This window comes from Protopterus annectens, chromosome 7.part0 (genome assembly GCF_019279795.1).
Source record: "Protopterus annectens isolate FY-2018-M chromosome 7.part0, PAN1.0, whole genome shotgun sequence".
Classification (NCBI taxonomy): domain Eukaryota; kingdom Metazoa; phylum Chordata; order Ceratodontiformes; family Protopteridae; genus Protopterus; species Protopterus annectens.
In genome coordinates, this window is record NC_056739.1 from 1709607819 (window position 1) to 1709633687 (window position 25869).

At 42.8% G+C, this 25869-nt stretch overlaps 1 protein-coding gene across 1 annotated transcript in view; it reads left to right on the top strand.

Annotated features, from left to right (window-relative positions):
- The window catches only part of TMEM169 (transmembrane protein 169), a 251171-nt gene that overhangs the window by 93910 nt on the left and 131392 nt on the right, over positions 1-25869 (top strand). The window contains exon 2 of the mRNA XM_044078242.1: positions 10287-10681. Coding sequence (XP_043934177.1) covers positions 10393-10681 — 289 coding nt within the window. The 5' untranslated portion in view covers positions 10287-10392. The remainder of the gene's footprint in view (positions 1-10286; positions 10682-25869) is intronic.

The following is a 25869-nucleotide window of genomic DNA, read 5'->3' on the forward strand; positions in this document are numbered from 1 at the left end:
AAACAGCAACTCAAATAAAAACATTTTACTTTCTCTCCAGCTATTTCTTTTGTTTTCTGCTTAGCAGGACCTGACGTGAACTGCTAGTGATGTTTCTAGCTTTGCCCTTAAATGACCTTGGACAGAAGATACTTTAAAAAACAAAATAGTAATAAGCATTTCCATATGCTGAATGTTGATTGGTTGTACACTGCAAGTACTGAGTAGATGTCTCTTCAGCAAAATGTGGAAATGTAAAGGACTGAACAAACAGAAACGTGAATGATAATTCTCCAGTGCATTGCAAATGTTATGGTAGTCAAGCTGTTGGCTGGTAGACAATACATTTTATTGTTACCTTTGTCAGTTTTTATGTTATTTCTTGTGTATGGTAACAGTTATGTAGCTGAGGAAACCCAATTCATTGTGTTCTAAAGGAAAAACACTGCTGCTTATCTGTTAGGGTATTGCTAGAAACGTTTGTTTCTGTGACAGTACTCATGTAGTTTCTAAGCAGGTGTGATGGAAAAAGTGTGTTATCAGTTTTGCTGTAGAAATGTTACTCTTTTTCTGTTTCACAAGCAATATGATTTAACCTGCCACCATGTGTAAATGATGGACAGAACATTTATTAACTTGCTAGTTTAAGTTTTGCCTAAAAGTTAAACTACAGGCTAATACACTCAAGTGTACTAGCTTTTGATAGCATTTAATCGAAAATCATAGCATTTATTGTGTTTTCTGCTTTTCTGTAAAAAAAAACTTGAAAAAAACAAACAAAAAAAATATCCTTGCTTTCCATACTTTCCTAACTAGTGTTCCAGAGACCAGATTTTGCTGATCCCTGGGCTTTGTCTTGGTTCCTGTTTTCTCCATTTTCCTTGTTTGGTCAAGGGGTAGTTTCTTTACTCACTAGTGGGAGTAGGGAGTACTGAGCTGCCTGTTTGTCCTCAGAGGAGTGGTTTAAGGCAGTAACTTGTAGTTTATTGGCCATTTTGGGTCATTTCCTGTCTTTTCCAGCCCCCTGCTATAAAGCACGCTTTAGCGGAGTTGCCACTGTTGCACACTAGGGCAGCGCCGGTTAAGCAGGTTTAAACTATTCGGCTACCTAAAGTCCACTCTTCAAATTTTCCCTTGAAACTACCTTCCTCGACCTATACTACTGATCTAATCAGCGTATCCTATAACTAAAAAGATCATCTCTACTTGACTCTAAGTAGACTATTCTCTATCTGTTAAACCTAGCACTTGCTCCTACAGTACTTATTACCTTGATACGGCACTCTTATAGATAGCACCCCAAAAGGCAACCCCCATTTCTCGGTCACCCACATCCCCGAATCTTTTTAAAGTTTTTGTCTATCCTTCTAGCATGTCGAGGGATCAGTTGCTAGTGTCCTCTCCTGCTCAGCTGGTGAACCTGGGAATATTGAGGCAATGTTACAATTGCCTCATGTACACAGACAACCCTCTCCTCCTCCCACAAAACACAAATACATGCGAGAGATGCAACTATATGGCCAAACTGGAGGCTGAGCTCTCTCAACATAGGACTGGCAAGACCAGTCAGGAGGAGAAGGTTACCACACACACTATAGACCCAGTCTCACATAGTACCATTACAACCTCAAATCATACACATAAACACACAAAGACATACTCGGAGGCTCTGATCAAAAATCTACCAAAACAGCAGAGGCCACCAAAGCAGACACCCAAACAACCACCACCTCAGAACACAACACCTGCAACACATAGACCTCACAGTCAGAGTGTCAAACAGTCACAGCCCTTAAGGCCAAACACAATGCCAGACACACTAGTCATTGGTGACTCCATAGTCAGACACACTGACGTTCCGCTCACCAGACTGAGTAAGGAGAAGGTCACAGTAAGCTGTCTGTCGGGCGCTAGAATCCGCCACATAACGCAAGCACTCAGGTCTCTCAACAGCAGGTACAAATATGACTCAGTCATTGTCCACGCTGGTGTAAACGACCTGAGACGTACCTCCTTGGACTACATGAAAAGAGACATTGAGGAGCTCTCTGATTATGTAGCCCAGGCAGGTATGACCCTGACCTTGAGCAGTATCCTACCTTCACCAAGAATGATGCCACAATACAGAGATAAGATGATCAGCTTTAACAGTTGGCTTAAACACTGGTGTCATTCAAAGGGGATCCAGTATCTGTCTGCCTGGGATGACATGCTGGACAAGCCACGCTGCTTCGCAAGGGACGGCTTGCACCTGTCACCCTGGGATTCGGATATTGGCAAAGGCTCTTGCCACCCCCATAGTGCCTTTTTAGGCAAGGCTCAAATTCTAAACCTACCACCCTAGAACACAAAAAAGGAAAAAAACTAAGGGTAATGCTGCTCAATGCCAGAAGTCTAAATCTCAAAATGCACGCACTCGAGGCCCTTCTCAGTATGGAGAACATTGATGTCTGTGCTGTGACAGAAACCTGGTTCAAGGCTCCTGAGAGCACCCCAGCGCTATCAGGTTTTACCTCATATCATGCGTTCCGGCCCCAAAATCAGGAAAATACCAAGAAAGGAGGGGGGTATCCATATTCATCAAGGGACACCCACACCTCAAGACTGGTGGCAACGCATGATGCATCGGAGACCATCCAGGTGCAATTAACCGTAGGGAAGACTGCTCTGCAAATTGTAGCATGTTACAGGCCACCCTCACAAACTCAGGAACCTCACATGGCCTTCCTGAAAACACTAGAGGGGATAAATGTATCACCAAACACCATCATACTAGGTGACTTCAATTACCCAAATATAGACTGGGAACATTACTCAAGCCCAAACACCCTAGCCCAAAAGTTCCTGGAATTCATAAACTCAAATGCCATGGAACAACTAGTCACCATTCCCACAAGAGGAGATAACATACTTGATCTCATCATCACGAACATGGGAGCACAATGTTCAACACCGGAAGTATACCCCTCACTGGTGAGATCAGATCACAAACTAATCTCGCTGGAGGTCCTCATCCCACCCCACCTGAAATAAAAAGACCACAGTAAAGAACTTCTCAAAGCCGACTTCACACTTCTAAAGACTAGTGTGGTCTCCTTTAAGGCCCCGAGCCGGCGGAAAACAGTACTCAAGCCGCTGAATCACTTACAAATGCCTTCTACCAGCACCTGCAGGACTGCATGGATAAGGCAATCCCAAGCAAAACAAAGACTCTTTGTACCAGAGGCAAGCGTCCAGTCTGGTGGACCCCAGCCATAAACAAACTCTACAACAAAAGGAGGAAGCTACTACAAGATAGAGCAAAATCCTTAAAAGGTAAGACACCCTTGATCACTATAAGTAAAAACTAAGAGCTCTCATAAAATCATCCAAAGCAAATTTCGAGAGAAAAATAGCTAAAGACTCAAAAGACAATCATAAGGCCTTCTTTAGCTATGTTAGAAACCTAGGAGGAAACTCCCAGATATGCTCAGAACTAGTTCAAAATGATGTGAAGATTACTGATCCTACAGACATTGCCAACATACTGGCTGACAGGTTCAGTGCAAACTTCTCCCCTCCCCAAAAGGAGAGATATCTATACCAAAGCGATTGCAGCCCCCAAGCATCTCCAGCCCAAGTAAGAACGGCGCTCACCAAAGCAAAAAACACAGCATCCATGGGATCTGATGGTGTCCCCGGCTGTGTGCTCCACGAACTCAATGAGGAATTAAACCCACAGCTAGGACAGCTGTTTAATCAAAGTCTTACCTCTGGATATTACCCAGGAGTGGCGCACTGCAACTGTGGTCCCACTTCACAAAGGCGGTGCCTCCACCGACCCTGGAAATTACCGGCCCATTAGCTTGACAAGCCTTATCTGCAAAGCCATGGAGAGGATCATAATGGACCTCATAAATAAAGACATAGGGAATTTGCAGACTTTGGATCCAACCCAGTTTGGCTTTGTCAAAGGCAGATCATGCCTTTTAAACTTGGTTGACTTTTTGAAACAGTCACCAAAGCCATTGATGAGGGAAAGGCAGTCCATACAGCCTAGCTCGATCTGGCTAAGGCCTTCGATACAATACCCCACTCGGGTATCATTGAAAAACTCATCAGCTTAAATGTTAACCCATACATCACAAGATGGGTTGCAAACTGGCTGAGTGACAGAACCCATAGGGTCAGAGTTGCTGGCGCCATGTCAGACTCAAAGCCTGTCACAAGTGGTGTCCCACAGGGCTCAGTCCTGGGCCCACTCTTGTTTGGCATCTACTTTTCAGTACAAGCAAACACAGGAGGGTTATGGCTGACAAAGTTTGCAGATGACTGCAAACTGGGCCATAGTAGAAAACACATCTGACACAGATATCCTTCAGAAGGGTCTCACAGAAGCGGATAACTGGTGCCAGAGCCACGGCCTAAAGTTAAATGCCAAAAATGCATAGTCCTACCCTTCGGGAAAAACAAGGTTACCCCTAGCTACCAAATAGGTGGCAATCCACTGAGCACAGAAGAAGTTATCAGGGACCTGGGGACCCAGGTTGATAGTAGTCTGTCATTCGACACCCATGTAGCTAAAGTAGTTAGGAAGACCTTCTACATTGCCCACCTTATCATGAAGGGATTCTCATCTAGATCAAGGGAGGTTATAGTCTCCCTTTACTCATCACTCATCAGACCAATGATTGAGTACAATGCCCCATTCGGAATGTATCTGACCCGACACTTGCAGCAGCTGGAGAGGCCACAAAGTTCCTCACCAAAAGGATAAAGGGTCTCAAAAAGCTATCCTATGCTGCCCGACTGAAAGAACTCCAGCTCTATTCAGTCGCACGCTTGCTCAGAGGTGACCTTTGCCTAACATACAAGGCCATGTCAAACCCAGATTTGATGAATATGCTTCACCTCAAAAATCTAGATCCATCAGAGCCACAAGGGCGGAGACTTAAACCTCGACACGGCTATTAATAGGGCGTGCTGGAGGGATAGATTCATCACCCAAAGACTCCCTATGCTGTGGAACAAAATCTCGGTACATGTGAGGCAGAGCACCTCGCTGGCCTTGTTCAAGAGAAATCTTGACCAATGGATGGGAGATCGCAGATATACCCCAGGGATTACCTCAGTGTCACTGCTCGACAGAGGCACAGCAAAATAATGGGTATAGTTCCCCATACTAAAGGGGTGGCGTAAGCCACAAAACGATGGGCTAGGCTTGTAAATGCCCTCGGGCAGATAGCCTAGTATGAACCTATGAACCTATGAACCACTAAGCAAAGGTGTTATGCTACAAAGAATAACTACATTTTTTTTGTCCCCCCCCCCCTTCTTATTGCCGACTATCAAGTCTTCTCAGCAACTGGTGTGCCTTCATTTCTGTGGGCTGACATTCAGCCTTTAGGGAGTTTGTCCATCTGTGCTGTTATTGATATTCCAGCAGTGAGAGCATTTTATTTAAATCTCTGATCCCACACCTGTGTAGGAATGGGCTGCCTGCATCACCATGGCAACTCGCAATGCCCTCCCTTGCAAGTGCATGCTCCCATGTACTTGGTAATGAAGTTTGCCATCATGTATGACCTGGTGACTCAAAAAAAAAAAATAATACCTACACACATTGCAACGCTGCCCCTTCTCTGAGGGAATATGGCTATATACATCCTGTTTCTTCCAGCTCTCTCCCCGCAGGATGGGTACAGCTGTCCTCCCCTGCCAGCAGCATCAAGCTCCCGAGTCTGTGATTAAACTAAACTTGGTTCACCTGGGCCACAGTCATGGCTTTATCCCTGTGTACCATGGCACTGGTATAACTACATAATTTAACTAAGAATAGATTGATAGTAGAATGAGTCATGTAACTGTATGCAGTTTAACTCAGCTATGCCTTTGTACATTAGTGGAAAGTAATATGCAAGTACAGTCAGCATGAATTTTAGCTTATTTTTCCACAATTGTTAATGTATGCCTGTCTGTGAATGGGCCAGAGCAGCACACTGGGATACTTTTACTGGATTAACTACCTACAAGGAGATACTACATTGTTTCTATAGAATCGCTCTCTATAGCAGATACAAACAACTTTTATTAGCTCATGAGAAAAGATCATAATGTTGTAATTAGGTAACAAAAATAACATCTGAATTCTTGATTTTCAGTGTGCAGTGGCAGTTGTCAATACTAATTCACAGCTTAGTCATTGTTAAACCAACACACACACACACACACACACACACACACACACACACACACACACACACACACACACACACACACACACACACACACACACATGTGTTGTTATAGGAACTCGAGCAAGTGACAGTTCCACCTTCTAATTTAAGTCTCCCCCACAACACAGTGTTAGTTCTTTGTTGTTGCACTGTTATTTTGCTAACAGTACATCTTGGCACATCATTGTTACACTGTACTTGCATTGCTGGGAGTATTCAAAATGGAGAAATGTATGTTTAATTTACAAGGATCCACTTCTCAATATTGTGCTCTAGCCTGTCCTTTTAATGTTTTGTGATTGGTGTGTGTGCGAGTGTGTGTGACACTGTTTCCTTACTACATTCTTTTATTGTATGACATCATTTTCTGATCATAATCTAGTTTAATGAAATAATTTTTCTGAGTGAACAACAGTTTAACAGTCAGCTGCATCCTTTATCCACTGTATAATGGGCATTTATATTATGCAAAGTAATTGCTTCATTTGCTAGCAGTATTTGTCCAGAGTTCTTATATTTCTTTTAAGCTAGGACGTATTTTGTAGCTTAATAAAAAAGATCTTTGTTTTTATTCATACCTTTCCAAGAACAGTTCTTTGATTAAGGTTATTTGCAGAAAGCACTTTTAAGCTTTCATTTGATCCTTGTTCATAACAGGTAATTTAAAACCTATAAATTATTTTCTTTTCTTCCAGTCATAAATACTTTAACTTCCACCATCCAGTTTTAATGTCTTTATTATAATACTCTGTAGCTTTTATTATGCCAAAATGCAAGCTTCTAACTCTTCCTGGTATGTTTTAAGTCAGTTTAGAAGTAGATAATTTTGCAGACAATTCAGCAGTTCTTTCAGGTTGGAAAAAAATGATTTTACCGCAAAAGTTCTTCTGATGAAGAATGAGGAAGTTGTACTGTAATTACAGGGGTTGGTCAAAATGATTGTGCTTTTTATGAAGAATGACAGCTGTGAGTAGGTTTAAAACCAGAAGGTCGACGTATAGAGCTGATAGTGCAGAAGAGATAATTGATAGAAGTGAAGTAGTGACATTGCCAGGGAATGTCTCCAGGGTTAGATTTTGAGGTGATTCACTTAAAAGCTGGTCAAATACACTATCCAAATGTTGTGTCTTTCGGCTTTTCCCGGCTAGGGGTCGCCACAACGGAACTCCGGTCCGCTAATGATTGGTAGTTGATTTTTATGTGCTGAGTTACCAGCCCTGACGCACAACCTTCAACGAAGGTATGCCCATTCACGCATGTCACCATGCAGAAGACGCTCTAGCTGAAAATTCTACCGGACAGCGTCTTACTGTGAGGCGACAACGCTACCGCAGCACCACCTCCGCATACACTATCCAAATAAGAGTCAGAAATGAATACATACAGAGAAGGAAGTAAACCCTCAGTGTGATTGCCCAGTTCGCCCTGGAATGGTAAAGGAGAAATCAGTGCAATTAGAACATAAGGGCAAATATGCTACAAAAGGGCCACAAGCACTGATTTCTCCTTTACCATTCCAGGGCGAACTGGAGAAATCAGTGCAATTAGAACATAAGGGCAGATATGCTACAAAAGGGCCACAAACACTCATGGGCAAAAACCCACTGTGTGCAGCAGCAGCATAGCTTTAATTGGACTACTCTTCATTTAGTTATTTATTTATTTAACATTTGTTGACCTGGAAAGTCCGATTAGTCCAGAGCATATTTTCAGTGGAGACCTGAGGAGAAATGCTCCAGATGCATGTCTTTGGAACGTGGGAGGAAACTGCAGTACCCGAAGGAAACCCACGAGATCGCAGGGAGGACATGTAGGCTCTGCACAGAAGGCATCCCAGCTGAGAATCCAACCAGAGAACCTCTTGTTGTGAGGCGATAACAGTAACTTCTACACTGATGCACCACTGTGTTGCCCAGATCTTTGCTTTCTGTTTAACAGTTATAATGCCGACAGAGCTAAGTCCTACACTCATAGAATTTTGGTGGCATAAACAGCAGCAGAGTTTTTAAATTTATTTTGTATTAGAAAAATTTGCTAAGTTTATAGGATTTATAATTTAAAAGAACGCTAGAGAACCTAAATTAGCGACAAAAAGAGGTGAGGCTAACAAATGATATTATGCTTGTTCTGCACAAGTTCTGTTTGTGTATCAGCCTTTATTTTCAGATACTGTCCAGGACGTCAGATGCAGATAGACTTCACAGTGCCCAGTCCTTAATGTAATTATATGTTCCATTTTTAAAATGCGAGAGCAGAAGTCAAGAATGCAGTGACCAAATGGTGCAACAGTGAGAAATGGTCAGAATGTGTCATCTCCATGAGTGCACATTTCATGAGAATTCTTGTTTGATAACTGCTGACAAAAAGGGGAACAATTAACTGGTCAAAATCCATGCTGCTGTTTTACAAAAAGTTTAGTTAATGAAAGTAATCCAATGATGTAACATACTTGGGAATTAGGGCTAAAGTTTATTCAGGAAAAGTAGATAACATACTTGTACTCGACTATGATTTTAGTAGAGTCATGAAGAAGCATGAAAGGATTCTCTGAAATATTGATGGAAATGTACCTGAGGTTAGAGTACATGTTGTTCAGAGGCATTAACCTTTGATCAGAGATTATTCAAGAGTGCTATATCTACAGAGAGGGGCTGATGAGCATTACTTTTGTCGTAAAAAAAAAAAAAAAAAAAAAAAAAAAATGGCACACAAGCATTGCTGTTGCTTAGGGATTACTAATGGCCATTGTCTTATGGATGGGGGTTTGGTTGAGAGCTTTTCCTGACGGACCTCATTTAGGAGCAACGATCTTATATTAATTGGATGGTCAGGAGCCCCGATCTTATGGTGACTGGTTACTCCAGAAGCATTGCATTGTGATGTTGTTGATTTATTCTCTGTGATTAATTAGATGGAAGTAAATGTGATGCAGGCAGGTTGGAATACATTGCTGATATCCTGAAATATATATTTTTTTCAGAGGATGACTTCACAAGCGAAAGTTATTTAGGTATCACAGGAGGAACTAACATATCACTGTCACACACAACTTGCATTATCCCTGCTGCTGTAAGAAGCCGGGCGTGGTCACAGTTCAACAACGAAAAAGCCATGTCATTGGGATGTCAAGGGCTTCTGATAATCTAAAATGGCTGATAGAATTTGTATTTGTGATTTGTAATTGTTTTGATTTGTTTGTTTCTTTGTTTTTTTTTTTTTTTTTGTTCTGTGTTGCTTTCCAGTTCTTTTTGATTCTGTGTTCCTATGCAATCTTTTCCCTTTTGTTGTCCTGGCTAGCCCTAGGGTTGTCTGTCACTAGGAAGGTCCACCTTCTATGAAAAGACACTGTGCATTAATTCCAGCAACGCCACTGAGTCAGCAGGCCTGCCTTCCTGAGGCAGGTAGATAATAGTTATCGCTCTTGGGTGACAGGATATTCCATCCCCTGCACAGCAATCCTCCAGTACCCACCTGATTGCCATTTTACACATATATTCTCTTAACCACTGGGTGTAAGAAGAACAGTTTTTTTTCTTTGAACACTTGACAGTGCCCTCCCTGAGTATACCTAGAGTATATTGTGACAGTTGACTGCAGCTTTATACCTAGAGTATATTGTTACAGTTGACTGCAGCTTCCCTATGTATCCCTAGAGGATATTGTGGCAGTCAGCTGTTCCTTGTATTCCCTCTAGAGTAGGTGAGACACCCGTGGGTTGATTCTTCTCCCCTCCCTACCACATGTGATATTCACATACGGGATGCAAGTCAGACCCAGACCATTTATGCTTGACTGTCTGCATCATGTCAACGAGTCAGTTTTGTACTTAGAATTATTACCTTGTTAAATTTTTGCCCTGGTTTTCACAACACGATACAGTATCCATGAGGTGGCAGCACATCAAGTACTTTCAGTAAGTGATATAATGCAGATTCCAGTGGCAGTGGTAATCTTAGCACTTCCCTGTAAGTCGTAGCATGTGTTTGTCAGAAACTGTAAAATTGTAAGAATGCAAATTAACTTCAGCTGATTGCATTTTGCTTGGACTATGGGTTAGTAGCACTCAAATCTCTTTTTGCTTTATGATTCTAGGGTGAATCTGTATGATGAACTATGGTGCATCTGTCTAAAATGAAGAGCAGACAGGGGCCTTAGCTTTTAGGGGTGCTAAAGAAGTGGGCAAAATTATCTAGGAGAGATGCGTGTGGAAGGTGCCCCGAGCAGCACTGCCCCAGAGCAGTTGGCACAGAGCACTGGAGGAAGTCCTAAGCGGTCATCACCTAGGAAAGCAGGACATGTGGCTGGTTTTTGTGAGGGAGAAACCACAACAGAAAGGAAGAAGAAGAAAAAGAAGGAACCCAGACCCGAGTCCATCATAGTCTACCGGTCAGAAAATGAAAAGCTGGAGGACGACCAATCTGGCCAAGAGGGAGCTGAAAAGAATGCAGGGGAAGCCTCCAATTTCTTGGGGCAATCCACTCCGGAAGGTAATTTTTCTGAACTTAAAAAAAAAAAAGTTTGCAGAAGGTGCCTTATTAGACTTATTTTCTTTGCTTCTGAGAAAAGTTAGAAATTGCATTATGCTTGTTTCTCCCCATTTGTAATAGTTTGAATTTGTTACTTTCTAATTTTGTTTAGCTTTTCGTTCAGTAAAATCTTTCCGAAGAGAAATGCAATTAATGAGGCATCATTTGTAGAGTGTCAGTGGGAATTAGGTGGGAGTATAATTGCTTCATGAGGTATGTCAGTAAGGCCATTCCAGTGCTGATGGTCACATGGAACAGTTTGCCTGATGTGGAATTGGGAGAGTTCTAGGATGCATGAGAGAGAGCCACATCCAGAGCTAAGAAGTTTTGGACATGACTGTAGCCCGGATTACCTGGGTCCTTTTACCTGCAACCAGATTCCATTGTGTTCCAGGTTCTGGAAGAACTGGACAGGGAGGGATGAGTGTCAGCAGCTGAAAAAGGTCCTCTCATCTTGGGAGGAAGGAATTGATGGAGTTCTGCTGCTTACAGGAAGGCATTGCAGCACTTGCAGTTAGGGACTCTGTAGAGTATGACTCTCCCCACCACAACCAAGAAGTGTGCATGTACCCTGTCTGGACTCCAGAGTGGAGGGAAGTGTACAGTCATGCTGGGTTCAGCATAGTAGACATTGTATCCTACTTTCCAGTCAGTGGGGGAGGCTTCTGGGATCAGTACAAGAAATCATCTAGCCATCAATGATTCATGCCTTCCTTTCCCACTGTCGTAGGGTGCTCTAGGTCTGTTTCAACCAGTGGGCAAGTAGGGGTTGAGACTTATTGGTTGTGGAGGGAAAGCTTTAAAACAGGAGCCAAAAATTACTGAAAAAATACATGGGACAGTCATAGGGCTTTTAAATAAAAATAGGATTGTGCAGAGTGTTGATTAGTAATGACATGTTTTATGCAGGAAGCGGCAACAGAAACAGGTGATATGGTCCAAGTTGTCTTGCTTAGACTCTGCCTTTGACATTTGCTTAAATATTTCATTTCTGCTGCAGTTTATCCCTAGGAATGGTTTCCTTGTTTCATGCTATCTTGCCTAGGAAACAAAATTAGGACATAAAATCATCATTAGGAATGCCTGGTGTTTTTATGCTACAAGAAATACTGCAGCTTTGTTACAAATGCAGTGCTTAAGAATGGAATTGTCTTTAATTGTTGTTCTTACCTCTCTGCTGATTTACTGGGAAGGCCTAATAGTTACTTATTCTGCATTGCTACTACTGGTTCTGCACCAGATACAACCAGAAGACTAGTGCTAAATGATCCATCTGTGGAAAACTGTCTATAGCATGTGTTCTTTTGTGACTGGACAGAATACATCTGATGTTATTCATGTTTCACCATTGCAGTCATCACCTGTGTGTTATCCCTGCTGTGGTAGCCCTCTGCTGGCCTGAATACCAGAGTTAATGCTTTTCTGCGTCAGCTGCTGTCGCTTGCAGACTGACGTTAGGGTGTCAGTGCTATAAAGCAAGGCAACCAATGCCATTACATCAGTCTTTCTTGCCATGGATCCCATAGCAGAAGCAGTTCGCAAGTGTGCCGGCCGGTTGCTACCAGAGTTCGAATTACAGCTGAAAATGTCTAAAGCTAAGTATCCCGTTGGGGATCCTTTTTTCTTGCACTAACCAATGTCCGAAAAAGTGAACAATTGTCTCGCCTGTGGAAAGCAAATCCTACACCAAGACTTCCATTCATACTGCGTCACTTGTTTAGGCCCAGACCACAATGTTCCCAGTTGCCGGTTCTGTGCCCTCTTTAACCCAAAAAACATTTGTTGTAGAGCTCTCATTGTAGATGGCTATTTTCGCCTTCTGTCTTCGCATTACGAAATGGCTTCCATCAGACACCAATCCGTAGACATACCAAAAAAAAACATAAAGAGAAAGACAGGGCACACAAGGCTAAGCCTTCTGACAACGCTACCACTAAGCAGGTCGTCATTTCTTCGGAATTCAGTAAGATGCTTTCACAGCCCCTGATGCCCAATATGATATCTATGCAGGCCTCTACCGAGACCCTTTTGGAGTCTGGTATACCGCAGAAATCTTCTTCATCTTCTGCGCCTTTGGTTGTCTCTGCTTCGGTTGGGTCCGGAGCTGAGATGCAGGCACCGGCTTCTGAGGAGGCCTTTTGCACTATCGATTCTAGACAAAAAAAAAAAAAAAAGACGTCTTCTCATCCAACTACTGTTTCTCTCAGACCGATGGATACTCTTAGGCCTAGAAGCCAGGCCATTTCTAGAAAATCTACCTCTAGCCACCATCTTACTCCTGCTCCACCACCCCAAGCCTAAATGCTTAAAATGGCGGAGGATCTTCTCTCCCTTATCAGGGGTAGTCAGGCCACAGCTTCTAAAAGGAAGAGACCCTTCTCCTGAAATAATGACAGAACAGGATTATGAGGAATCTGATTATTCAGATTTTGAAGAGCAACAACAATCTCTGACTGCTTATGAGGATTCAGATGCAGAGGAATCTATCCCTTCTGCCTCCCCACCCAAAGACATCTCCTTTGGGGAAACCCTTCACACCCTCAGGGAACATTTCCACTGGGAATCTCAGGACTCTTCCCCAGTCTAAGAAAAGATTGAGAGTTTCTAGATCTGCCCCAACACAGACCCCTGGCCATCCCCCCATCTTAGAAGTGATGGATGGTGTTTTCCATGAAGCCAGCTTAGTCCCCTGATGCCCTCCCACCTGCTCTTAGTAAACCTGACGGGTATTACAGAGTACCGGATTCTCCCACTTACATGTACAGAAATCCTGCTGCAGACCCAAAAGTCATTACACAGGGACCTACACAGGGACCTAAAGGAGCTAATGCTAGTTCTGCAAAGATTCCTGTTCCTTCTGACAAAGATTCCAGAGCTCTAGACAGATGGGGTAAAAAAGTATACACCTCTGCAACCTTAGCTATAAGAGCACTCAACTGTCAGTTCCATATGTTAAAATATCAACAACACACTTTGGAACTGTTAAAGCAAAATATATTTTAACCTTTCCTGACCGTGCCAATTTGAAAGAGTTAGCAGATTTACTGCACTCTACTTGTCAAGTGGCCAGTCATTACACTGTGGATATGACGCCCTAGAAGCCTCAAGCAGGGCAGCAGTGTCAGGATCTGTCATTAGGAGACATGCATGGTTGAAGGAACAACATCTCCCTGATCATGTCAAGTCTAAATTAATTGATGCACCTTTGGATAAGGACCACTTGTTTGGAGTAAAAGCAGAAGAGGTGCTTAAAAAGATGGAAGGCAAAACAAAATCTATGCAAACAGTAAAATATTTCTTTCAGGTTCAACCTCCTAGGTTCATCAGGAATTTTCCCTCTAAGCACTGGTCCTTTCCTGCACCTAGCAGACAGGGGCAAGGCAAGTCCCGCAGGGACAGACCATCCAGGCCCCTATCCCAGGAACAACAGAGAACCAAACAGTGGACCACCCGCACCCCAAAGGCAGGGAGTTCTAAGCTATCCTTCTATGGCTGAAACTCTGAATGACTCCCTCTCTCCCATTTGCCCTCCTTTCACTCACCAAAATCTAGGAGGAAGGCTCTCCCTCTGCAAAGAAAATTAGCTTTCAGTAAAAAAAGGACCAATGGGTCTTAAAGATAATTTTTCAGGGATACAGATTCTGTTTCAACAAAATCCCAATTCTGAGAGGGTACCCAGACTTTCCTCCAAATCAGTGGTCAGAGGCATTGAAACAAGTCCAAACTCTCATATCCCAAGGGTCAGTAAAACCTGTTCCCCCAGATCAAACCGGCGAAGGCTTTTATTCCAGACTATTCTTTGCTCCCAGAAAAGAGGGCACTTGGGCGCCCCATCCTGGATCTATCCATTCTGAACACCTCCCTGGTGGTCCCCAGATTCAAAATGCTAACTTTGCAGCAGCTGCTGCCTATTGTGAAAAAAAATGTTTGGTTAGTGACCCTAGACCTAAAGGATGCCTACCGCCACATCCCCATAAGTGAATCCTGCAGGAAATTCCTGTGCTTCAGGGCAGGCTCACAACACTTTCAGTTCTCTGCGCTACCCTTTGTCTTATCTACTGCTCCCAGGGTATTCACCAAATGCTTACCCCAGCCATAGCATTTTGCAGACAGAGAAACATACAGATTTACCCTTATTTGGATGACTGCCTCATTCAGGCAGAGTGCAAAGAAAAGCTGCTCCAGGACCTCCTCTTTGTCAAAACCTTCCTAACTTCCTTAGGGCTTACCATCAATGAGAAGAAATCAAGGCAAACACCCTCCAGGAGGATCATTTTCTTGGGAGCACTGCTGGACACAGCAATCCCAATTGGTCTTCCTATCCCCAGGAAAGCAGACCTTCCTGCCTCTGTACTTTTCCCATCTGGCTTCCAGACGTCACCTCACTGCGAGGAAGTTCCTGCAAGCCTTGAGGTACATGACATCTTGCATCCTTCTAATTCCTCTGGTCAGGCTTCACATGATGGTATCTTTTGGTGTCAGCACTGTCAGCCTCTAGAGACCTCTCTCCCTGTGATCCCCTGTGTAAGGGTCGAGTTTCTCTGGTGGGCAGGGGCCTGTGCCAAGAACAAGGGTCTTCTCTTCACCCTTCAACCTGCCGGGCAGACCATTACCACCGACTCCTCAGACATTGCCTGGGGCACTCACCTAGAAGGCAGGTGCACACAAGGTCTTTGGGATGCCCAGCACCTTCCCTTGCACATCAGCCAGAAGGAAATGATGGCAGTACAAAAGGCTCTGATATCCTGTCAAACCCCATCTCAAGCCAGGGGTTCTCCTTATCAAAACAGACAACATAACAGTAATGTGGTACATCAACATACAGGGAGGGACCCAGTCTTACCCTCTGTGCAGGCTAGCTATGAACCTCTAGCTGACAGCCTCTTCCTTGGGACTACATCTACCAGGGATCAACAACACCCTGCATACCACTTAATCAGGCACTTGCTGGACCCCTACAAATGGCAGCTCCACAGAAAAATATTTTTACAGATCACTCCAGAGTGGTGGACTCCGGAGGTGGATCTCTTTGCTTTGCATCTCAACCCCTGGAACTCCCTCTTTGTGTACGCGTTCCCTCCTCTGCCCCTTATTCACAAGGTACTGATCAAAATAAAGGAGGAGAGACCAACGGTTGTCCTCATTGCTCCAGACTGGCCCAGACAACATTGGTGTCCCTTACTGCGCAGCCTGACATTAGAGCCTCCCAGGCAGCTTCCCCTGATCTCAGACCTTCTGACTCAGGTGGAGGGGGGGTGGAGTGCTGCATCCAGCCTTACAGTCTCTCAAACTATCAGGATGGCTAATACTCTAAAGGTAAACAAGGGGCCCCAGTTGAGCAAACAGGTCCTAGACATTATCACAGAGGCCAGAAGACCCAGCACCAGAAAATCTTAGGCAGGAAAATTGAAAAGATTCTGCTCCTGGAGTCAGTCCAGAGGGTGAGTACCTCAAAAACTTCCATCTCTCTTATCCTGGACTACCTATTGGAGCTACTTAATAGTGGCCTCTCCTTCTCTTCTATTAAAATCCATGCTTCAGCCATTTTAGCTCATTTTGACATAGATCAGCCCCTGTTCTCCCATCCTTTGATCAAACAATTCCTCAGGCGGGCTTCTAATATCAGACCTCCCAGAAGGCCACCCATGCCTGCCTGGGACCTGAATTATGTTTTGGAAAAACTAACCTTGTCACTCTTCAGACCTGCCACCCTTCAGACCTGCTGCTTCAGCAGAACTAAGCTACCTGTCCTGGAAGACTGCTTCTTTCCTAGCTATCACCTCTGCCAGAAGGGTTTCAGAGGTACAGGCGCTGATGACCATTGAGCCCTTCATCATCTTCCATGCAGATATGGTTTCCCTGAGGACTAACACCACCTTTATGCCCAAGGTGGTTTCTAATGTGACTCTCAACAAAACCATATATATACCCACCTTCTTTTCTAACCCTCAAAACAAGGGAGAAAGAATTTTGCACTCACTAGACATGCACAGACAGCTCAGTTAACATCTGGACCATACTAAACTCTTCAGGAAAACAGACAAACTACTTGTCAGCTTTGCCCCAGGGGTAGAGGGGGAAGCCCATTTCCAAGCAAACCATTTCCAAATGGATATCACACTGTATCCATTTCTACTACTGATTACATGGGAACCCCCCCCCCCCCAAATCTGTTTGAATCCATTCCAGTAGGGCAGCCTCCACTTCCACAGCATTCCTCACAGGAGTTCCCACCAGGGACATCCCGGAAGCTGCCACCTGGACTTCTGCCCATACCTTTACCAAGCATTACCACCTACCTCTGTTTTCTAAGGCTAAGGCAGGGTTTGCCTCTGCAGTTCTTCAGGGCTTGCTGACCCAGGCTTAGGTCTCTTACTAATCCTACCACCCCTCTCCTCAGCTTTGAAAATCCTCCCACAGGTGATGACTGCAACAATGAAACATGAAGGACATAGTACAGTTGTGTACACTTACCATAAATGTAGATGTTCGAGTGTACTCACTGTTGCAGTCCTGGTTTCCCCTCCCTCCTTCCCCCTTGTATCTTCTTTCTTTGGGGAGACGGAAGCTTCTCTACCTCTTTACCTTATTACTTGGGCTTCTGATTGGTTAGAGCAAGAAAAACTGATGTAATGGCGTCGGTTGCCTTGCTTTATAGCACTGATGCCCTGACGTCATTCTGCAAGCGACAGCAGCCGATGCAGAAAAATATTGACTCTGGTACTCGGGCTGGCCGAGAGCTACCACAGAATGGATAACCCACAGGTGATGACTGCAACAGTGAATACACTCGAACATCTACATTTATGTACACAGCTGTACTTTCCCTTTGTGTGACCAGCGATTGCCACAACATTATATTCTCATCCTTCCTTTGGTGTACTATTGTTTGTTGCTTGCACATTGCTTTATGTAGGAGGTGTGAGTTCTTTTGGAAGCATTGGAGCATGTCTGGTAATAGAGGGCACAATTATGTGAACATTTAATGCATGCAAGACACCAAATATATATTGTATGATCTCATAGTTAAATGTTTGGAATAAAGTGTAGAAAAAGAATATGAAAGAAATGTACGGTACTTTTAAAATGAATGTATTGCTCAGTACTGTAATATTTTACAGATTATTTAATTTTAACACCACAAAGCATCATTTAATGTAGCATGTTTTATTAATTAATTTATTTATATGGCTGTAGCAGTTTCTGCTTTGTTAGCCTTGTAGCAGGATGTCCCCTTCCCTTCATGCGACTCTGCCTAGGACTTGGTGGTAGCATCAGAGCATTTCTGAAACACTTGGTAGCTACTTAGGGTTATGTGGATTTATGGAACACAACATACACCAAAGTGATTTCTTATGTCATACAAACTATGTTTTGGAGCAGCCCCTGTTACAGTGCAGGTTTCTGCTTTTATCTACTCTGCCAGCTAATAAAATGTAGTCTGCTAAAAGGCTGTGAAGTGGTAGTGTGTTTGTGTGGGGGGTGTTATAGAGTGAGTGCAATAATAATTTCAAATAACATTGCTTAGGTTGGCCATTTTGACAGTCAAACCAACCAGTCAATCAATAAATAGGTGTGAAAGAGAGAATGAATGAATATTATTCCAAATTCCAAAATGCATACAAAATCCAAATTGGTGAGATGGACCTGAAGTATTTCAGCTGAATAAGAAGCAAATACTGTCTTGAGCTATCACATGGTTTGTCCCTGCTCATCATGTTTGCATCAGATGTCCTATTAGAATTCGACAATGTCCTTGGTCTGTTTGAGGGTGACACCAGGGGTGGAGTGATGGCTGATGGCATTTCTCATTCAGAAAAAAAAAGGTCATTGTTCCCCTCTACTCATCACTCATTAGACCTATTATAGAGTACAACGCCCCTTGTGGTATGTACCTCACAAGACATCTACAACTGGAAAGGCTGCAGAAATACCTCACAAAGTGGATTACCGGCCTGAAACAGATGCCCTACGCAGACAGTCTCAAAAAACTCCAGCTTTACTCCTTCGCATATCGCCTACTCAGAGGTGATCTCTGCCTAACATACAAAGCTATGTCAAACCCAGAGCTGTTGGACATGCTCCACTTAAAGAAGTCCCAATCCCTCCGAGCTACACGCTCTAGGGACCTAAACCTTGTCACCACAATAAACAGAACATGCCGGAGGGATAGAGTCCTGTTCCAGAGACTTCCCATACTCTGGAACAAACTACCTATCTATATCAAACAAAGCTCCTCATTAGTACTCTTCAAGAAAAATCTTGATGATTGGATGGGAAATAGGAAATTCACCCCGGGGATCACTTCTGTGGCTCTGCTCGACAGTGGCACAAGAAAATAATTTTCTTGGGTGGCAAAAGCCAGGGTACCTTTTTGGCTGGGCTTGTATAGGCCCTAGGGCCGATAGCCGAGTACCTACCTATGATGGTGGGGACTTGGCATTTCCATGTGATTGACTGCAGGGAGAGAGTGGTGGCAGTTGAGTTTTAAATCTTAAATGTATGGGAGAATGAGGGAATAAAGAGTAATTTTGTATTAGGAGCATACATAAGGTGAACAAAGGAAGAAAACATGTTATATTATAACTGCAGACTGAATCCTGCTGTGCATCATGAGCGGTCAGTTGGCCGAAGCCAGCAGGATGCTGGGTTGCAGTGTCAGAGATATGACATGCAAGTACTATCCTGTTGTATAAGGAGTAGGAGTGGCTGTTCGATCCTTCATTTGTACAATGTTGTGGTGATCTGCCATTTTCCCTTCTGTTGTGCAGTGTGTTGGTGTGACTGTACTACCCTTCTTTTGTGTGCAGTATATTGATGTGGCATCATCTGGTATGCAGTGGTCCGTTATGGATGCCATATTGTAAGAGGAATAGCAGGCTGTTTAAAAAAAAGTGCAAAGTATGATTACGTAGCTGGTAGTGAGAGTCGGAGCATGTAGTATGTGAAAGTAAGGCCTGTTCTAGATCCAAGTACAGAGGACTAGAGTAGAAAGTACATGTGTGATATGGGCAGCCTGCCATTTGAGCACAGTCTGATGGCATAGAATTGAAGGGAAAGCTTGTATGTGGAGACCTAGATTACTTTGGTGAGGGGGAGGTGGAGACTCATGACCAACTTCGTAAAATATTAATTCATCGAGAGGGTGAATAGACTGTGGATTATACTTCTAGACTGTAGCTCTACACAAATGTTTAAAGTTGCCTGGGATATGTGGGGGAAAAAGTTGTGGAAATGAACCGGCAGGTGCCGAAGTCTAACAGAAGGGCTCATGTCTTACGGGGCTAAAGGTATTGTTTCACTGACACTGACATATATACATATTTGTATATAGGGAAGGAAATGAGATGATCTTATTAGCTTTCCTGACTTTTCATTCATCCCTGAATTTTATTTAGCAGCCAGGTAAGCATGCTGATCTTTTCCGAGCATAACACAGTAAAACAGAGCAGTACAGTGTTCTAAGTAAGTTACTAGAAAGTGGCATTTGGTACCTTGGTACATTAGAAGAGTGCCTGTATGCAACATTGAAAGGCATTTCTAACACTTGCTATGTACATCTTTTATCTGTCCTAACAGTAGCCTTTTATGGTGCTGATGTCACATGCTAGAGCCAACAGTATGGTAACACTAGAAGGTATTGGTAGCACAGAGTAGGTAGTATAACCCGCTCACCAGGTAAGTGGTGGTTTGAGTAGATAACATTTCAGCTAAATAGTAAACTGGAAAAAAAAAAACGTGTAAGCAACTCCTGAAAACCAAAAAATAAACAGGACATATTGCTTATAGGAAAAGGTGAAATACAGTTTTAATGTAAAAGCAAAAATCTAAATAAATACAACTCCAAGAACTGATTAAATGTTTGAATGGTTATCAATTCTGATGAAGTCCAACTTTTGGGACAAAACTGCTTAAAAAGTACAAACTAAATCACATGTCTAATTACAAATTAATTTAAGGACCAAAAACTTATCCAAAGAAAATTTCTTTAAAGAAATCTTGTGTAAAAATGAAAAACTTTAGACTTTAAACGTACCCCTTCATTACCAAAACAGTAAACTAAAACAGTTTAGAATAGCTGTCCTCTTCTTTAAAATACAGTGAACCTATGAACCTATAATATTTGCTCTTTAAGGCCTGGTGGGTCATGTGATTGTACTTTAATCTGCTACCATAAGTCCCTCTCCATTCTGAATCGTTTTCCCAGTGGATCGATTTTTAACTCTCAATAACTACAAAAAGAAAACTTATTAAAATTAGTACACTGAACACTGCGTCTACCCAAAGCATTTTTAGATTATAGGCAGAGTATGTGTCTACATACACTAAACCTTGCAGCCTGGTTTATCCCCTGAATACACACCACCAGCAACCCTCAGCAAACAGGTGCTGGACGTCATTTTTGAAGCCAAAAGGCCTAGTACTAGGAAATCTTATGCTGAAAAGTGGAAAAGATATTGTTGGAATCAGTCTCAAGGAAAGGACACAGAACTGCCCTTCTTGCCTCAAATCCTGGATTACCTAGCAGAGGTATTCCACAGAGGTCTATCCTTCTCCTCCATTAAGATTCATGCCTCTGCCATCTCAGCTCATTATAATACTGAGCCACCTCCCTCTATTTTCAAACCCTCTCATCAAACAGTTCCTGAGAGGGGCTAACAACTTAAGGCCCCCTAGGAGAGCACCTACCCCTGCCTGGGACCTTAACTTTGTACTGAAAAAGCTCATGCTTCCCCTTTTTGAACCTGCTGCTTCAGCAGAGTTAAAATTCCTGTCTTGGAAAACAGCCTTACTTCTAGCCATCATTTCAGCAAGAAGAGTGTTTGAGTTACAGGCACTAATGGCTGTGGAACCCTTCATTATTTTCCATGCTGACAGGGTTTCCCTCAAGACTAACCCGTCCTTTATGCCCAAGGTGGTGTCCAGTGTGGTGCTAAACCAATCCATCCATTTGCCAACCTTCTTCCCTAAGCCTCATAATAAAGGGGAAAGGATCCTGTACTCCTTGGACATGTACAGACAGCTGAGGTTCTACCTTGACAGGACTAAGCCTTTCAGAAAATCTGACCAGCTGCTAGTCAACTTTGCTTCAGGGGCAGAGGGTAAGGCCATTTCAAAGCAAACCATTTCCAAATGGATAGCACACTGCATCTGTTTCTGCTACAAGCACCATGGAAAACCTACCCCACAGGGGATCAGACCACATTCCACTAGGGCTACTTCCACCTCTACAGCATTTCTCAGGGGAGTCCCTACCAGGGACATTCTGAAAGCTGCAAACTGGAGTTTTGTACACACCTTCACCAAGCATTACCACTTACCTATTTTTTCTAAATCCAGAGCTGGATTTGCTACAGCAGTCTTACAAGGCCTGCTAGCCAACCCTAACACTTCTTGACTGCCTCCACCCTTCCTCAGCTTTGGGAATCAACCCAAGTGTGATGACTGCAACAGTGAAACATGAAGAACATAGTACAGTTGTGTACACTTACCATAAATGTAGATGTTCAAGTGTATTCACTGTTGCAGTCCTGGTTTCATTCCCTCCAGCCCCCAGGTTTTCTCTGTCTTTTCTACCTCTCCTCTCTGTGGCCATTTTTAATGGCAGTGGTATTTACTTTTTACTGGTGGTGTTCCCCACCATATACTAGCTTCCTATTTGAGGGGCTCCTGACATTTGGGGCAAGAAAAACTGATGTAATGACATCGGCTGCCTGTTTTATACCCCTGATGATCTGACGTCATGGAAGAGGCGACAGTATCTGACGCAGGAATCCTAAGACTCTGGTATTCGGGCCGACTGAGGCTACCTGCAGGCAGATAACCCAAGTGTGATGTGAACATCTACATTTATGGTATGTGTACACAACTGTATTTTGTAAGGCCTGTTTCTGTGGCATACGCAGTTAATAAACATGTCAGTGATGACATTAATAGGATGAGTTTGATTCTTGCAAGAGAGGATTGTGGCTTCTGAACCATTCCTATGGGGTTGGCATAACGGTTAGGGTGTTTACTCCAGGGTTTAATTTCACCAGAGGAACTTGGCTAGGCTTAAAAAGGCCCATGAGGGCAGCTAGTCTAGTACTTAACTAGTAACCTAGGAACTTTCCATTAGACCTGTCTTGAACTACTACTATTTAGTAACCACTCCACTACTTTCATCTTTTTATATCCCTCTGCCATCACCATCCATGTAGAAATATAACTTGCAATCATTCTGTAACTGGCACTAAAACACATTGAAATAGAATAGTGCACTTCTTTATTTTTAAAGACTACTATAAAGGTTCCCAACTCCAGCTGATGTAACCCTGTTAAAAAACACAGTAACCATAAACAACTTGTCTGTTACAGCTTAAACAATGGCTGGATTTTAAAGTAGTATTGCTATGATGTCACCCTCTGTCCAGTAAAGCATGCAGTCAGTTTAACAATCTTCTCCTTTCATGCATTCCCTCTTTGTGCTCCCTTTCCACAGCACACCCCTCTCATCCAGCCATAGCGTTGCTATGAACTAGCACAGACAGTACTGCTGAAGTATGTTGTGACCAAACATGAAACAGGAATAAACCACAATGTTAGTAGCACTGATACCATCAGTTTGTTCCTGTTCCCTGTAGAAACCATTTGAAAAGTGACACTGAGCTTAAATGTCACTAAAGTAGAATCATTTATGAATCTCAGTATTTTGAGACAGGATTGTGTTTTGGCAAAGATCACTAGCTTTAGTGTTCCTTCCTTCTCCCATAACTTGTTTTTATGTTCTGGGAGGCATGTCTGTACTGGTTGATCAGGGAAGTGATTTCTTCTTGGTAACCGGACTCTGCTCCACTGCTGCAGTCCTTTAGAATTGAGCCTGAGGTATAACTGACCCCCATCTTTGGCAAGACCGCTTTATATCAGTGCAGGCAGGGTATGTTCCAGTCCCTCTTTCAAAAACTGTAGCTGATGTACTCGTACAAAATATGTTTTCTGATTAACTGTAGATTGACTTGTGTTTTATGGACACATCCTGCCAAGAATATTATAGTTTGCAATTCCAAGAGTTGGCTATGTCTTTTTAAGTGTAAACATATATAGGATACATGCATTATAAATGCACTAATTATGTATCCAGTCTACTAACACTTTGTTAAAGAACTTTTCTCTCTGTTCAGCAGTAGTAAATTGGCTTTATCTTTTCTAAGCATAACTGGTCAGCACAATAAATAAAATATAGTCAATGACTGAAAAAGTAAATTATGCAAGTGGCTTGTATATCTTGGGAGAAATGTTTTCCATGATACTGTTTTCCACATTACATTTCTCGTAATGCTGATTTGGCAAGTTTCCAGCATACCCCATATGCAAGCGGATGCCTTTCTCCTGTACAAGTTTTTAATGAAAATGCTTATTTACTTGGTAAACTCAAAAAAAGGACTTCCAAGGAAGAATTTGTTACGTTTGCATACTAGATATGACAAGACAATAAAAAGAGCAAACTTAATAAGAGTATTGCTTCCAAAAATACATTTCCACTGTAAATTGATAATGAAGCATCAAAATTAAATACAAATGCACATATGTTTACAAATACATTATTAAATCAGCTGTCTGAGAATGGGGGACAAAAAGAAAACAGTTACGTGCAGACCTTGATGTCTTAGTACAACATTCCTTTTTCCAGGTAACCAACACTATCAGCCAGAAGCATCACGTGTTCAAAATATAGTAATTGTCATTGTTGTTGACAGGTTATGTTTGCCACTTCCTGGTCAGCGCAGTAATGAATCACTTGCACTAACCAGGTATTCAGCTTCATATTCCATTGTAAGTTTATGGAGAACGTAAGTGGGAAAGCTGTAGTGCATTGTCCGTAAAGCATCCATAGAGGTGAAAGGTATAGGGATTAAGTTATACACTTGTAGCTCAGATAAGCACACCCTGTGGTCTCTTTTTCACTTGTTTTCTCTTTTCAGATTACTGTTTTCATGAGCCTGGCTTGCAGTGAACAAACTGTGACACAATTGTAAAAGAACACAAGTTCATTCATGGCAGAACACCACATAGATGGCTTTTCAACTAAGATATCTAAAGGCATTTTTTATGCTATGTAACTCACTCTAACCCATAATTCTACATTTCTCTCCATTTGTTTTCCAGAGTTTATGGAAAATTGCATTTAGCATCCCCATGTCAATAGATGGTGACTTCTGCTCTGAGACACTACAAGAGATTGAAACTCAGGTCTATATTACGTTATCGAATACTCATGTATTCGAAAATGTAACAGTCGACCCCTAAATGTCGAAACCGTCAAACATCAAACAACTAAAGAAAATACAAAAACTCACCCAAGCAAACCATTTAAACACTGTAAGCAGGGAGCGAAGCCCCCCTGCACCCCCTTGTAGCGGGCTGTGCCCCCACACCCCCGCAACTTAAATATACCAACTCCGAGATCGCCATACAGTGCAGACAATTGAAACTTCCATTTCTGCACTGTACAGAGATCTCCATTGAAATGTTCAACGTTTGACGTTTTCGACATTTACGGGTCGACTATTACATTTTCGAATACATGAGTATTCGATAACGTAATATAGACCCAGAAACTCGTACTATATATGCCTGATCTTATTGGTGCAATGCTGCATCAGGGAAAATGCTAAGCTAACTATACGACTGTCTTTTGCCATCATACTGTGAAAGATATCAACTCCCCTGTTGTACTGCTGTTCATCCTTGAGTCAACCATTGTACCTCCCTGCTTGAAATCCAAGCAACTGGCTTAGCATACGACTGTGATAGAACTATGACATGCTGGAAGTAAAGTATCAAAATCCATTAATTATCCCATTGTTAAGCCACACCTTTTGCCCTAAAGGTCAGTTGTTGGACCACAACCCCCCCCTGCCTTTTCATGTTATACTGTATCTAGTTAACACTAGACTCCTGCTGCAACAAAACTAAATGATCTTTTTGAAAGGGATCCTAGACTAAGCCCGCACTCTCTGCTCCTCTGATTTTAGACCAATTTTTTTTTGGGGGGGGGGGGGGGCAGTGCTGGGCTGGGCTGGTAAAGGTTTCTACAAATTGGCATTTGAATATGCCTGGTTGCTTATCCAGCAAAGAAACATTACACTTGTTTTTATTTTGTTTGATAA